Source organism: Venturia canescens, chromosome 7, assembly GCF_019457755.1.
Source record: "Venturia canescens isolate UGA chromosome 7, ASM1945775v1, whole genome shotgun sequence".
Taxonomy (NCBI): Eukaryota; Metazoa; Arthropoda; class Insecta; order Hymenoptera; family Ichneumonidae; genus Venturia; species Venturia canescens.
In genome coordinates this window covers 10,536,673-10,551,475 of record NC_057427.1, presented here as the reverse complement: position 1 = coordinate 10,551,475, position 14,803 = coordinate 10,536,673, and the positions used below count along the sequence as shown (strand labels likewise).

At 38.0% G+C, this 14,803-nt stretch overlaps 1 protein-coding gene across 4 annotated transcripts in view; it reads left to right on the top strand.

Annotated features, from left to right (window-relative positions):
- Positions 1 to 14,040, top strand: part of LOC122414227 (furin-like protease 1) — a 114,913-nt gene extending 100,873 nt beyond the window's left edge. For all 4 annotated transcript variants that reach the window (XM_043425291.1, XM_043425289.1, XM_043425288.1 and 1 more), the window contains 2 exons: positions 2,632 to 2,925; positions 13,546 to 14,040. In XM_043425291.1, coding sequence (XP_043281226.1) covers positions 2,632 to 2,925; positions 13,546 to 14,003 — 752 coding nt within the window. In that variant the 3' untranslated portion in view covers positions 14,004 to 14,040. The remainder of the gene's footprint in view (positions 1 to 2,631; positions 2,926 to 13,545) is intronic.
- Positions 14,041 to 14,803: the final 763 nt, after the last annotated feature.

The window sequence follows — 14,803 nt, the reverse complement described above, 5'->3', positions numbered from 1 at the left end:
TTCAACATTCGATTTATCGAATATTCTCAAACTTTACTTGCTAGATTCATTGTAGGAAGCAAAATTCAAAGATTCAACTAAAATAATGACTCGATTGAAACTGCATTTCAATGCAATCGCGACTATTTTTTTCAAACGTTTTGTATCGAGGTGAATTTCAGCGCGTTCACGAGTCGAAGGAAAATAAAAAATTAACAATTTTCAAACTTGTTCCTACGTTTCAGTTCCGAGTGGTTATTGCCACTGCGAATTTCAGCATTTTATTTGCTTCTTATACTTTCTTTGTTATTCGATTATTTTCGATCGAGTTTTTTTGGCTTGCTGATCTACAAGTTGAAATAGAATTTTGTAGTCGACGCACACAAATATCGCAGTTGCATGATTAACAAAAAATTGAGCCACCGAACCTCATTTTATTTTTCATTACTCAATGAACGGGGAGAATGCCCGATGAGAGTTTAATTGCTTTAATCATTCGAGCTTAAAGCCAATAACTTTATGTTCGAATAATCAAAATTTCAATCGCACTTTGAGAACCATCGAGATCCAATTATATTTTGTGAAATTACAGAAAACTCATAACATTTTGCAATAGTTGTTTCATGTATGAGCTTTATTGGAAAATATGAGGATTCCATAGAATTCATTTTACTGATCAAGCAATTTACGCCCGAAGCAGGGAAGAGCACGAAAATATAAAAGCAGCTAACAGTAGGTGCACTCGCGTCAAAAAAAAACAAAGAGTTCGATAGCGTAGATCGTTGCTTTCCATTTCTCGTAGTTTGCGTTCATTTTTCGTCGTAGGCAAATGCCAAAATCGCATATTTCCTTGAAACATTAGTATTTTATGGGAAGCCTCGAGTGTCGTAATGCGAGTGAGAAAATGTTGAATTTTAAGTAAGCCGAGTTGCGCCGAGCCTCTATTTTTCGGGTGAAAATGAATAATTCATCGTTATATTTCGTATTTTCATTTCTCCGCACTTTCAGCTTTCCGCACTCATATCCGAAGTATTTTCGTACCGGTTCTTCGCGGACGTGTGTTTCACTCGTTTTGATAAGCTTCATTTTGGACGGTGCCCGCGCGAGTTATCTCCACATTATTAATATATATTTATATACAGATAGGTGCATACGCTTTACGTTACACGGAGCGTCAACGCCAGTAGCAGAAGCAAAGCGACCGAGGCATCCCACATGCTCGTATCCGTGCTCCCCTCTTTCCCTTCTCCTCGTTAGATAACGCAGCCTCGGTAACTTTAATGAGCTTGATTGTATTCGAAACAGCGAGACAGTGTCTCGTGCGAACCGATTCTCGACGATAAATATACGATGCGGCAATTCGATGTTTTCCGTGGATCTCTCGAAATGAATTTATCGAAAGATTCTGGCCTCTCGATCTATGACGAAATTCGCGTTTTTATTTATCATTTTGCTTTCGTAAATTAATTTTTCAATGTTTCTCGATCACGTTCCAGAGAAACGAGCATAAAAAGCTTCCTCAAAGACCCAATAAACTAATTTATCCTACAAAAACAATTGATACTCGACCCACGCACGCGAACTATTCTCCCTTGATGCTTGAAAATAAAGCGATATTCGTATCAGTCCGTCGGCGCAGTATCACGGGGCTCATCAATTACATCGCATTAATTTTCATCATGACCCTACGCATAACTTGACTTGCTCAACTATCGCAACACCGGTGACCTCGAATTTGAGGCCGAGACAAGTTTGTTACACATTGATTAATTCATTCACGGCTGCACCAGCTTGCTTACGAGCATGCTTGACAAACAGGATGAAATTAAAACACGCGCCAGTTGATGTTTCCTCTGTAGATGTTTTCCTATTGTTATTGTGCACGTTCGTCGTTTTCCTCTTTCTCAAATGTCAAATATAACGAGATTAAATGATTCACCGAATTCTCGAACAGCCAGTGGCTTTAACAGAATTTTGAAACTTTTTTATTGGACAAAAGTAAGAGAAAAATTTGTAATAAGCTTCTCTTTTTCCAAAATACTAAAAATTGTTTAAATTCATTACCATCAGAAAGCAAAAAGGAGGGGAACAGGAAAGAAAAATCAAAAGTATCCCCAGTAACTGATCAGCAATTTCATTGCACTTTTGTTTTTCAATTCTTTTCTCGCATGTCGATCTCCTAAAACGCCGATTTTTTTTTTCCAATTTTCCTCAGTTCCCCGTAATGTTAATGCAATTAATTAATTGACACACGCAAAATTCTTTACATTTATCCGTCCGGTAAGTAAAAGAAGAAGACACTAAACATTCGTCGTTGCGAAACGTAACGCACGGATGGTCCGAGAGCCTGTGCGGCTCGTACGAGTGTTTAGTTTTGTGTGTTGTCTTTGTATAGAATAGTTGCGTGTGTGTGTGTGTGTGTTTATAAAAAGGCAAATTGATGTCGATTCGTATTTTGGTTGTAACGAAGCCGAGCAATCCTCGTAAAAACAGAAAATAATGTATTTTATTTGAAAGCGTAGATATTGAGGCGGTAGATTGTGTATATTTTGGTGCTCATTCGACAGCTGTCGGAGTTGACGAAAAGAAAGAATGAAAGGGCGGAGGATGATAAGCGCTCGAAAATAAATAAATGTTTTGTTTGTCCTTCAGACACTCTCGAGGAATGGAACATGGTGTTCTACGGGACGGAGAAAGCGTTGGATATCGACGAAGGACTTGACAAGGATAAGCCGATACCGATGCCGCCGGAAGTGCCGGAGATAGTTAACGAGAATACGGATACTTACGGAATCCGTCCGAACGTAGTGGACGCCGATGAGCTCCCGTGGACCGGGAGTCAAAAAGTCGATCAAATCTCACATCCGGAGGTGCAAAAACCAACTACGGAGAATCAGACGAGTGGGGCCGCCGGTTGCATACGTAACGATACTCGGGGTTGCCTAGGTGGGTGCCTCATCCTCATAATTCTTCTACTGTCTTTAAACAGTAATGAAATTGACAGCTGGAAAGAAAGCATCCTCGTCGTGCGAAGAACGAAAAGAAACGATGATTCGAGTAGTGTTTGTAGCGGTGCTACTGAATCTTCGTATTCGTCGTTGATAGCTTCGTCACAGTTTACATTTTCGTCCTGCTCGGCCTCGTTTTGCATCGACGAGAAAAACTTAACGAGACGAATTTATCGAAACCATTGCCAAAGCATCACGAGCTCCGTTAGCTTGGACAGTGCTCCGAGCATTCGATCCTCATGATAATTTTCGTTCTATAGATTTTTCATTTTTCGTCGGACGGTATAAAGGAGGGGGGGAGGGAAACGAGAGAACGCGAAGTATATAAGCACGAGGGAGAAATAAAAGCGGATAGATCAGATTAATTATAATACGCAAGACAATGAAATTTTAGTAGAATTCATAACAGTGAGAATACGAGTGAGCGTGTACATTTTGTGCGTGAATCGAAGGTATGACCTTTTCATTATTTATTCCGAGTCGAAATTTTTTTATTCCGAGAGTTATAAAAACACGTTTTTCCTCTGTTCAATGGTGACTGTTGCTCGTCGAGATTCGTGCGCATCTTGTGGCCAGGGAAAAAAAGCATTCGTTCGAAGCCCTGAAGGCTGTGAAAAAGTAGTTGCCTCGTAAATATTGAAATTTTTCGGACGAACTATCGTTTCCGGTGCATCACACGACAGTTTTTGTCCCTCATAAAATTACCTATCGAACGGGTCTTCACTTCTCTTTCGTATTCCGTCGGTCAGTAATCGTTGTGCATAAGTTAATTCACATGATAAAGAGTTTTGAAAAGTTTCAATCTCTCCGAGGCAGTAGTTCATATTTTTTCAAAGATCTCGTGCTTCGTGGTGTCTTTTTTTATTCGTAACGAGATGAAACGATCTGGAAAAGTAGTCGAGAATGAGAGACTCAACGATTCGGGATTCCGTCAGGAGTGCATGAGAAAACCGTTAAATCGTGGCCAACCATGAAAATAATACAATGACGTTTGAACAGTGATTTTGTGAAGCGAATATGATATTTATTCGGTTTCAACAAACCAGGATGTGATCGCATTTGCCAGTAGACAAAAGGAACGTTTACGAACGTACGACTACTTCGTACTCGTGCGAGAATAAATCAAGAGATCGAGAGCGAGAGGAGTGATAACGAGTGACGAAATAAAACGTTTCGCGCAACCTGTTTGACGTGTTTTACTAAACTTTTATACGAAAACGCTGTCCATAATTCACAATACGAAATAGGCGTCCGATTTTGTATTCTACGGGTACAATTATCGAGGAAATAAATCACGAACGAGATTAGAATAGAAGAAAGAGAGCGTTGGAAGCGCGAGGTCGGGGGAAAAATATCCCTGACAGCCAAAACAATCGAAAACTCGAATTTACGAAAAAGACCGGGGGTCGGGGGGGGGGGGGGGGGGGGGGAAGGAAAAACACAAACGGAGTGACGATTTGGAATAGCGACAGTGGAGCAACGGGCGTTATCAGGCTCTCGTTTTTTAGGTGCGTGTCGTTATCTCTGACAATAAACAAGTTCTCGAAACGAGGGAGCGGGTACGTGAAAAAGAAAAAAGAAGGTTCGAAAATTTAGGTTCGAAATGAATTTTCGTTCGGTTTCCATCACCACACGTGACACTTGCTCAAAACATCGTAGCCGTATACAAGAATATTAAGTAATCAAACGAAACGGATTATTTTGAATTGTCCACAAATGCCCTCCACACGTCGTCGACGATTATGGAAATATGGGAACTACGATAAAACACAAAATGAAAAAGGGATTGGAGCAATACTCGACAGTCACGAGCGAAAGAGTGACAGTTTCTAAGAACAATGGAAAATCGAATTCCTTCGTAAGTCATCACAATCCGAATCGTTCGAACGTCTTATCGCTTCGATTTATCATCTTCCTGTTTGTTTTTATGTTGTTTCACAAATCTTCGCGTACACGATAACAAGTGCAATTAAACCGTATTATAACCGTTCACTCGAATTTGACCCCCATAGCGTTGCCAAATATAAGTAAGTTACGAGACTCTACGAACTACAATACCGACTTGTGAGAATGAAGAAAATAGAGATGCGAGGTAACGAAGCAGGAGAGCAAAGAACCAACGACGCAGCGAATGAGGATAAAGGCTTTATTCGAAAGTTTCATCATTCGAAGAACCACTAATTAATCAGTATTATTCAATTCACGCATATTATACACCGCGAATAATTTTTAATACGAAATGTCTAATTAGAGTTTACGCGACTTTCAACAACTCCTGTAAATATGTGTGCGTTTTTTGACGTTTATACACTCTCGAGGGTGTTCGATATCTCGAGTAGCTAATTTAGAGCTCTCTCAAATTGTTTCAACGGCCAAGAATTATTTCGTCGACGTATCAAGGATTTTTTCAACATTCGAAAAATTCGTGTTCTCGTTAAAATATGTATATCATTGTAAGAACGCTCACGAGACTCCTTCGATTTACGAAAAACGCATTTTTGGTTCTTTCGAGTTTCCGATCACAGCCGCTCGATAAATCTGAACGAATTCAGCCATCTCTGGGACGTTACCGTGCAATATGGAAACAATTCAATAGTCTATTATCCAATCGATCCGTCAAATAATCGCGAACGATTTTTTCAAAGTTTTATCGTTTATTTTTGACTCGATTTTCTTACTTTTACAAAAACGTTTCAACATTTTTCGATTTTTCGATAAATTCTTCCTCATTATTTGAAAAATCAAATATAATTTTCAAAAATGCATGATGAAACTGTGAAAACTCGTTCAACTTTGCAGGAAGCGAGGTATTTTTATCAACCATCACGATATTTGGTTCAAACGCAATGTTAACTTCACAATCGTTTCTCAATCTCAGATGGTTGAAATTTCGCAGATTTACTGTCGAATTGTTCACTGAGAAACGTGTGGGATTCGTAATCGAATTCGCGTTGCGCTCTTTCGCCTAGAAAAGAACGCTAAATACGTAGGCATATAAACGAGTGTGGAGCTTGAAATCAGACTTCCGCCGGACAAACGTCTTCCTCGCACAATTCGGTTGTAAAATTTGATACTGTCGCCAATGACAGCTGGGGAAAAAAGCCTTTTTGTCAGCAACTCGTGTGTACTGTTAAAAGAGGTTATATTTACCGAATCAGCCAGTGCTAGCGACCCTTTGCATATTTGTTTCGTCTCGAACCGTGTGGACTGACGAGTTTCACGATGAAAATTTTAATTTCCGAAAAATACGTTGAATTTACACTTCACGATGCGTAAGAGACTCGGATCCTCTAATCAAGCATGACGGAACGTTGGATTGGACGATTCGTTTATAATTTGTCTCGTTCTTTTTATCATTAGCACGTATATTACTGAAAATACATATCTGTCGAGCATTTGTTGTTACATATATATGTATAGCGTCGATAAAACGCTCCATTGTTACGTTTGTTGCTTTGAAAATGTCGATTAAGATGGAGAGTGATTATTTTTTTCTCACTGCGTAACGCACTTTTCTTTGCGTTTCTTTATTACGTACACGAAAATAGAGACAGCAATATTTGATTCTGATTGGTGGAGGGGAATTGGAAACGGCGTGATGAAAAAAAAAGAGTAATATGAAACTCAATGTTCGTTGATCATTGTTTTTTACGATTTATTGAAACCACAGTGAAATTATTTGAACAAAACATTATTCGACGATTATTTCACAATGGGCGGAATTTTCATTGGCTTTATTTCGATCCATAACCTAAAATTTCGTGCAATAGTCAACTTACTTGATATTTCGCTTTGAGGTTAGGGCGGCGTGATAAATCACGATATTGCTGTAACATTCTTCTGGTTGCATATAGGAAGTAATGGAACGTTGAAAAATAAAGATCACGTCGGTATTTGTTCTCTGATAATTCGTCTGATCAGCGAATTATCGAACCTCGTTCATTTTAATTGTGATTACTTAGACGAATTATAGGTTATTTGTACAGATAATTATTATTTAGCGATTAAAAGCGACCAATATCCTGTTATTCAACTTTTTTCCCCTTTGTTCTTTCATTTTTTCGTCGATTAACAATCCTCCTTATATTGCACACATAATTTTAATATTTATATAATAATTAATGTTTTCGCTAGACGCTACCAAATATCGAAATGATTCCTCGACCTGTACTCGGTTTGTGTCGGGGAGGGAGGGAGGGAGGGAGGGAGGGAGAGAGAGAGAGAGAGAGAGAGAGAGCGAATGAGAGAATGAGCGAAAAAATTGCTCGTATTGCCCGAACAATGGGTCACGCGAAAAAATCCGTGTCAGTTGTCGTCGAACGTTCGGAACGTCAATCGGGAGAAATGAGTTCAAATTCACATTTGTAACAACGGCTTCGCACAAAAAAAAGACAAAAAAACCCTTGCGTTGACCCAACAAAGTGCTGCGAAGTTTTCGAGTGGACATATTTCCCTTCGTTTCAATATATACACAAATACATGCTAAATCTATGGTGCCAGGCTGCTGCTACTTCAGTGATAAACGTAAAACGAAAAAATTAGTGGAAAAAGAGGAAAAAAATGACAAACACACGAGAGCACGGTGTGAAACATAAATTTTCAATGATAAACTAAAACTAGAGCTTCAATAACCGGTTCCAATTGTTTAAAAAATAAACAAAAGCCAAGAAATATAAGTATGCAATGGTGACATTGACTGCGTGTGTGCGAGGATTTAATATATAACGAACAATTATCGATGTGAAAGTAAAAAGTTGGAGGTTCATAAAAAAACACAAAGGAAGACTGTGCCGACTGCGTTGTCTGCGTTCCCGGATAGCGCAGAGTCCACGCGAGTCTTTTCTCCCTTTTTTCGACAGGATAAATATATCTGCTCAAAAACGTGCATAAAAAATGAATAATTATTTCAAACGAAAGTAAACCGGGTTGAAAGTCACATTCGATCTTTAATCGTCAATTATTACTTTGAAGCGATGAATGCGTTTTAAATAAAAAAACAAAAAAACTGACAAACTAATAAACAAGAGTCAAACTTCGGCTTCAATGCCGGACAAAATGTTGTTGAAGGGCAAAATGGAGAAATCCAAACTCTGATGTAAACAGATGTATACATATATATATGTATGTATAGAAAAAATATAAATGAACACGAATATGTATATGCGTATCATCTGTATATATCTGTATACATAATAAAATATGTAACGTAATTTATTATAAAGAAAATCGCTGTAGCTGGGGATAACGAAGATTTTGAGCTGTATTTCGTAAACGAATATACGACGTATCTTCCAATTGTACAATATATATATGTATATTGCGGTGACAGCACGAAAGGGTCGAAAAATACGAAGCCATAGCCGGATCGATTATTTTTTCTCGCGTTTTTCACGATAAATATGAGAGAGAGAGAGAAAGATACGTGTCGAAAGAGCGCTGGTGAGAGACTGGCCCATGTTCCACTGTTCCATGTTGGTGGAGTTGTGGTTGAGGTTAGTGTCCGTTGTACGAGCAGCACGAGCGCTCTGTATCGGAACGTAGCTGAGTGTGTACGTGTGTGTGCGCGTGTGTGTGTGTACGTACTTGCGGGCGTGAGTGTGTAACGGATTGCGAGTTACAGAGAAACGGATGAAATACGTCGAAGTTGTGAGAACCGATCTTTCTTCGGAGTTTGCCATAAAGTAACTTATTTTTTCAATTAACCAATGCGAAAAATACAAGATAACGAGCGAGAGCGTTCATGTCATTGGATGAGAAATACTGAATAGAAACTGACGCGAGTTTTGACGAATATGATGAAAAAATTCGTAACCGAAACGAGAGGGAACTCGAGAATTGGAATCGCGTTTGAAAAAAACAGAGTGGACGCAGACATTTTTATCCCGTTCGTGCGCACCGCATCATCGATGTATCTACTGTAAATGTTTGTATATGTATAATGTAAAATGTATCTTTGCTTTAAAAGAAAGAAATCGATAAAAGAAAAAAAAAAACAAAAAAAAACAAAAAAAATAAGGAACAAGGAAAAAACAAACGTAAAAAAATTTTTAAAATCACGAACGGTCGACATATCCTAAGTTATAGAATTCACATTGAGGACTTATGCGCGCAGGAGGTGAAAGAGCGATATTCAAACTCGTTATCGTACGCACGCCATGTCGTTATTTCATCTCTGCCATTTCCGTTTCCACCAAGTCGTTCCTAAAATCGGAAAATAAATAATCAACGAGGAAAATAATAATAACAACAATAATAATAATACTTATAACGATAATAATAATATTAATAATAATAATAGTAATAATAATAGTCGAATATTTCATTCGAATTTGGTGGTATAACGCAAACGGCAGTGACGGACGAACGCGATTTGCGAGATTTCGCAACACCATATATACACTTGAAAAAAATTGAAGAAAAAAAAGAAAAAAAAATTCAACTTACGTGCATACATGTATAAATATACATGTATACGCATACACACATAAACTGAAAATACTATGAACCTTATATGCGAACGAAAAATTTGTATATCATGGATGAATTAAAGAGAGACGAGGATCCTGAATATATCGAGGCGCACGCTCTGTTCTGTTTTGATCTTTACATAAACGAGAAGAAAAAACATCACATTCTTTACCTTGTCACATCTCTCTATACTCTCAATAACTATTTTCTTCTGAATTTCCTCACTGTTTTTTTCCCCCATGAATTTTTGTTCTTCGGTTCAACAAAGGGTCTAGTGTTCTACAGTGTTTACTTTCTTTCCAAAGCCTAATGAGAATCACATCTATTATCATACGAATGATTTTATTCTATTAAAGTATTCACCACTCGACCGTTCGAAGGAAATCTGAAAACATTCAGACATCTGCGATATTATGATTCGAAATTTTTTATGCAACTTTGAGAGTCGATGAATTCTTGATTTATTTGATATAAAAAAAAAGAAAAAAAAAAGATAAAATAATGATCGAAATGATGAGAAATTTTTGAGAAAAGCGCGGAGAAAACTTCAGCAGGTTTATTCGAGGGAAAAACGGATTTCCGTTGAATCAGCTTTCTGAAAAATCACTAAATTCATTTTCGGTTTGAAAAAAAATGGTCCGTTGGTTTTTGGTTTTTCGGTTTAAAAATAGTCTGAATATTTTCAAATTTTTGTCGAAACGCGGAGTTTTGAAATAGCAATTCAGTGAAGTTGTTGGTCGAGAATTTGTGTCATGCATCTTTAACACGCGATCAGAAATAAGCAAAATTCGATTTTCATCAATACTCGTGATCACGAAACAAGTTTGTTTCGTTGTTTGGTTAATCTACCTACAAACTTCTATGGTTTTATTAAGCAACGACTAATAGTTTTTTCACACGAAATTGTTGGAAAAAACACAGATTTTGCAGATTTCCGATCACCATTATTTTATTATCTCACTACTTTTGTGTTCTTATTCCGCTCTCTCGACGTTCCGGATAAAACGAGAACGAGAAAAAACTCAATTGTTGCTCAAGAAAGCTTTCTCGAATCAGTGAAGAAAAAAAGATAATGCTTCTTCCAGTTATTGCGCAACGATTTGTTTTTCGCTCGAACTCGCCGGACGCGCACGTGTGTTCTCGGAAGTATCTTTCGACTGCGAGAAGCGTTGTGTTTCGTTTGAAATTTCTTCGGGTTTTCATTCGCTTACTCGCGTTGGTGTGAATTCAATGGTGAATCTTCGGCGCTTTGCTTATTCTTTGGGGTTTTTTAAAAATTATATTTATTCGTAATCCATCGTTTCAACTCCACGTTCTAAAGGATGAAATCCGTCAAGTTTATGAAGCCTATTTTTGCAGTGCATCGTCAAGAAGCTTTGCATAACAGTCTCTTTCACACGAGGGTACGTAAATTATGCGTGAAATTACACTTTTTTGCACTCTTTCTTTAGAATTTTCGAGATATTATCAGCTTTTCTGTTTGCCACGAAGAACTGGATGGAGGATCAAATGTAGACGTTATCCCAATGAGAAAGACGGAAATAGATTCCACGCTTTTGTTCAGCCATTCATTCGATTATGTGAAATGAAATAATTTCTCAATTCTTACGACACTTTTGTTCACTTTCATGAATCCTTTCATCATTTTTCGTAATGTTTTTCGACACAATCCGATCATATTGTTACAGTAACTTTTATTTCCTAATGTTTTTTCTACGAATAAAAGAAGCAACGAAAATGAGGGAACGAGCGTTGTACTTATTCGTGCTCGCGAGAGATTCCTCGCCATCCCCGCACTCCGCAGTATTCGCAAAAGTATTGTTCGTCAATAATTAACGATAGTTAAACCACGCAATAAAAGAATTGAGTCGCTCGAACGTCTCGATGTTAATGAGATTTACGACTCGCTCGTTTTGGTACACATCGGGGAAAAGAAAATGAATAACGAGAGAGAAAAGACCTTTGAGCGAGGACTGTCAATGCGAATCGGGCAGATGTATGGATTTCTCTCTTGAGCCACGTCTAGAAAAACAAAACGCCCATCCGCTCGATATGCATAGGACCAATAACCCGTCCCCTCGATCGTTTTTCACCGACACGGTGAGTCTTAGTTTTTCTCCAATCAAATCTGTGTACTTCTTTTTGTAGCCTGCTCAAAAAAATGTCTATTCTTCCACGTGTCTGCTTTTGCGTTTGTGTGCGTCTTTTTTTTTTCCTGGCACTATTCTTCTCTCGCTTTCCCTTTCTTCCGCTTGAATTATTCATCGAAAACCTTCGCTCTGCATAAATTCATCGTGGCTCAAGCCCTCTGGCTCTCCTCATCTATCTATGTACATTTATGCTTTCACCAGTAAATACGTCCGTCCACTACTTTATGGGACTCCGAGCTTTTTTCAACTTGCATGCATTTTTCTAATATTCTATCTATACATACAAGAGGGTGGGAAAGTGTGTGTGTGAGAAAAAGATCGTTCGAGATTGAAAATAATCGTCGAGGCAAATAACATTATTACGTTTCGTAACTGCAATGTGGCGATGTCATTATACCGAGAATATTTGGTTGAATGAATTCTGCAATATATTTTTATGTATATATGTGAATGAATTTTACTAGATTCCGGATACAAACGAATAACGGAATTTCCCAAGCGCGGAAAACAAAATTCATCCCGTTTTCGTGGTTGTTTAGCATCGCGGTTTTCTTTTGTGCCTGCACGCTGCATGTGTTTTTAAAATTCTTGTCTTTTCCCGCCCTCCGCCGGGGAACGTTCGTTCATTGTTACGTGCGACGTTGAAAGTAACGATTTTATTAGGAAATATTTGTATTAACTGATTTATTTCAAAGTTTCAATATTGATTTACGAGTTTGTGAAACTCCGTTGCATCCGTTTTAATTAGAACTAGCGCTGTGTGTACGATAATTTAATTATAAATCAATGCTCGTTGCGAATATTTACTTTGTATCGTTAGTGGATCAGTGCGATATTGTATGATATTGTAACTGCAATTTTTTCGCATTCGAGTGCATGTCTTTTCGATGTAAGCTTCATAATGGCAGTACCATTGTTGAGCTATTGATTAATTGAACTTTTTTTCAGCAAATTTTGGCTCAATTTTGACCGGATATTGTAAAACTTTAACAATGGGAACGTAAATATTAAAATCTTGGAGGATTTTCATCGTTCGCCTGGAAATAAGCGAGAGACATTTTTTCAATTCGCAAATATGATAAAAAATAAATGCCCGAGTGTTTTATTCAGCCTCGGGACATAAAACGTTTGGAAATTTCAACTGCCGGCGGGCCCCGGGACGTGTAATCGTAAAAATAGAGTTTTACGTTTATTTCGTCCCCATTTCGCTATAAAATACCTTTTAATAGTTCATTTCCGGTAGAGTATACCGCGAGAGGAGCAGCATCCCGCGGAGAACGATTCGAGAAAATTGTAGATTGCTTCATTAAGAGTAACGTAGTTGCGAAAACACGCCGCACGACGCGCCCCAAATTTTCATTGCTTTCTTTTACGACGGGCTCGGATAATGGCTCGTTTACTGCGATCATATTTTTATCCATTTTTTTCTTCTCCTTCCATCAAAATCGAGATTCATTGAATTTTCGTAAATATTTTAACACTTCTAATTTCATTTCTCATACCAAAATACCAAAGTATTTTTTTTTTTAATTCGAATTCGAGTTTATTTCACGCGATTATTGTTTTCCCCTTCGAATATTATTTACCCCTTCCATTTCAAAGCGTCTGACAGATTCCCATTATTTGGTCAGTGATTATTCGAATTGTTAGACAGACGCCTTTTCATCGCGTGATAAATTTTCTTCAAAAAGATTCCATCGGAACTTGGCTATTTACCGTGTATCAGTTCAGATGTCAAAACTCAACATAACCTCACTTTCGAGGCTCGTATGCTGAACGAAAGATTTTAGAAGATTGCCGAAAATGTGTAATTTCGTTTTGTGCCACTGGTTTTGGGACACCTTGTACAAGGGCGTATGATGAATATTTTGTTCGACACTGAACGAAAAAACAGAAAACTAACCTATCAATTCCACTAACCATGCGAATTGAACTTTCAGAGTGCGACCGAAGCGGACATCTGTACGAAGGTCTTTGTCTGACGGAATGTCCAAAAAATACGTATCCAGTGAGCGACGATCGAAAGAGTGTTTGTTCGATTTGTCACTACAGTTGCGAGAGCTGCAGCGGAGGATCGAACAACGAGTGTAAATCTTGTCACAGCGACGCAACTTTGATATCAATGTACAACGGTGACTCTCAATGCATACAAAAGTCTTTGGAATGGAAGAGTCAATCGACCAAATGGTTTTATTACATGTCGATACTTCTTGGACTCAACCTCACGTTGGCTGTTGGCGTCATTATTTATCTCTACCTATCGAGGATTGTTGAAAATCGAAATAATCAAAATGGCCTTTATAATTATAACAAATTGCTGTCACCCGAAGAGGAGAAAACGAAACACGAGGAGCAACTGTTACCAGCGCGAAACGGCTGTTTATCTGACAGTGACTAGTCCAACAAAATAAATAAAGAAACGTTACAAAAATGCACTTACACAATTATCACCTTTTTTTCCAAAACCACTTTCCCCATATCCAACGAATAATTACAAAGGTACAGGCTGCCCATTTTTTCGGTTAAAACGTCGCAAAATTGGCAAACTTCTGTCTAATTATTAAATTGAATATTCCGATATTACAAATTAATTTATTAAATAGACGTTTTTTCATATTTTTCACATGAAATATCAACAGCAAAAATCGACCTACGATACAGTGTTTGAAATTTTTGTTAGCACCAACTAAAACGGCATGCCAATGTCGTTTTAGTTGGTGCTAACATCTAATCCAAAACCCCAGAAATATTTAATATTAACAGAAGACTCAGGTATTGATCGAAACGCTATCCTTGTCACACTTTTATTATTATTATAAGATCGTAAAAACTCGAATACGAGCAAAATAAGGGAAAAGACTTAATCCTTGACACATACGCCATCCCATGAAACGGCCTACCCTTACTACGCTTCTAAAGGACCCATATAATAACCCAATGGATCAGAGAGAGAGAGAGAGAGAGAGAGAGAGAGAGAGTACGATCATCCGGAGCCTCGACGTTGCGACAATTCGGAACGGCGACCACCCACGACGCATCATTTAATAAAAGAACCCTTGTTACATCCAATTCGAAAACGATATTCATTATTAACAGAGACCCACAAGTATTGATCAACCTTTTCTCCCTGTCGTCATAAGGGGGACGATAAATACTTTTTCATCACCATTATAGTAAGACCAAAAAGAAAACCAATCT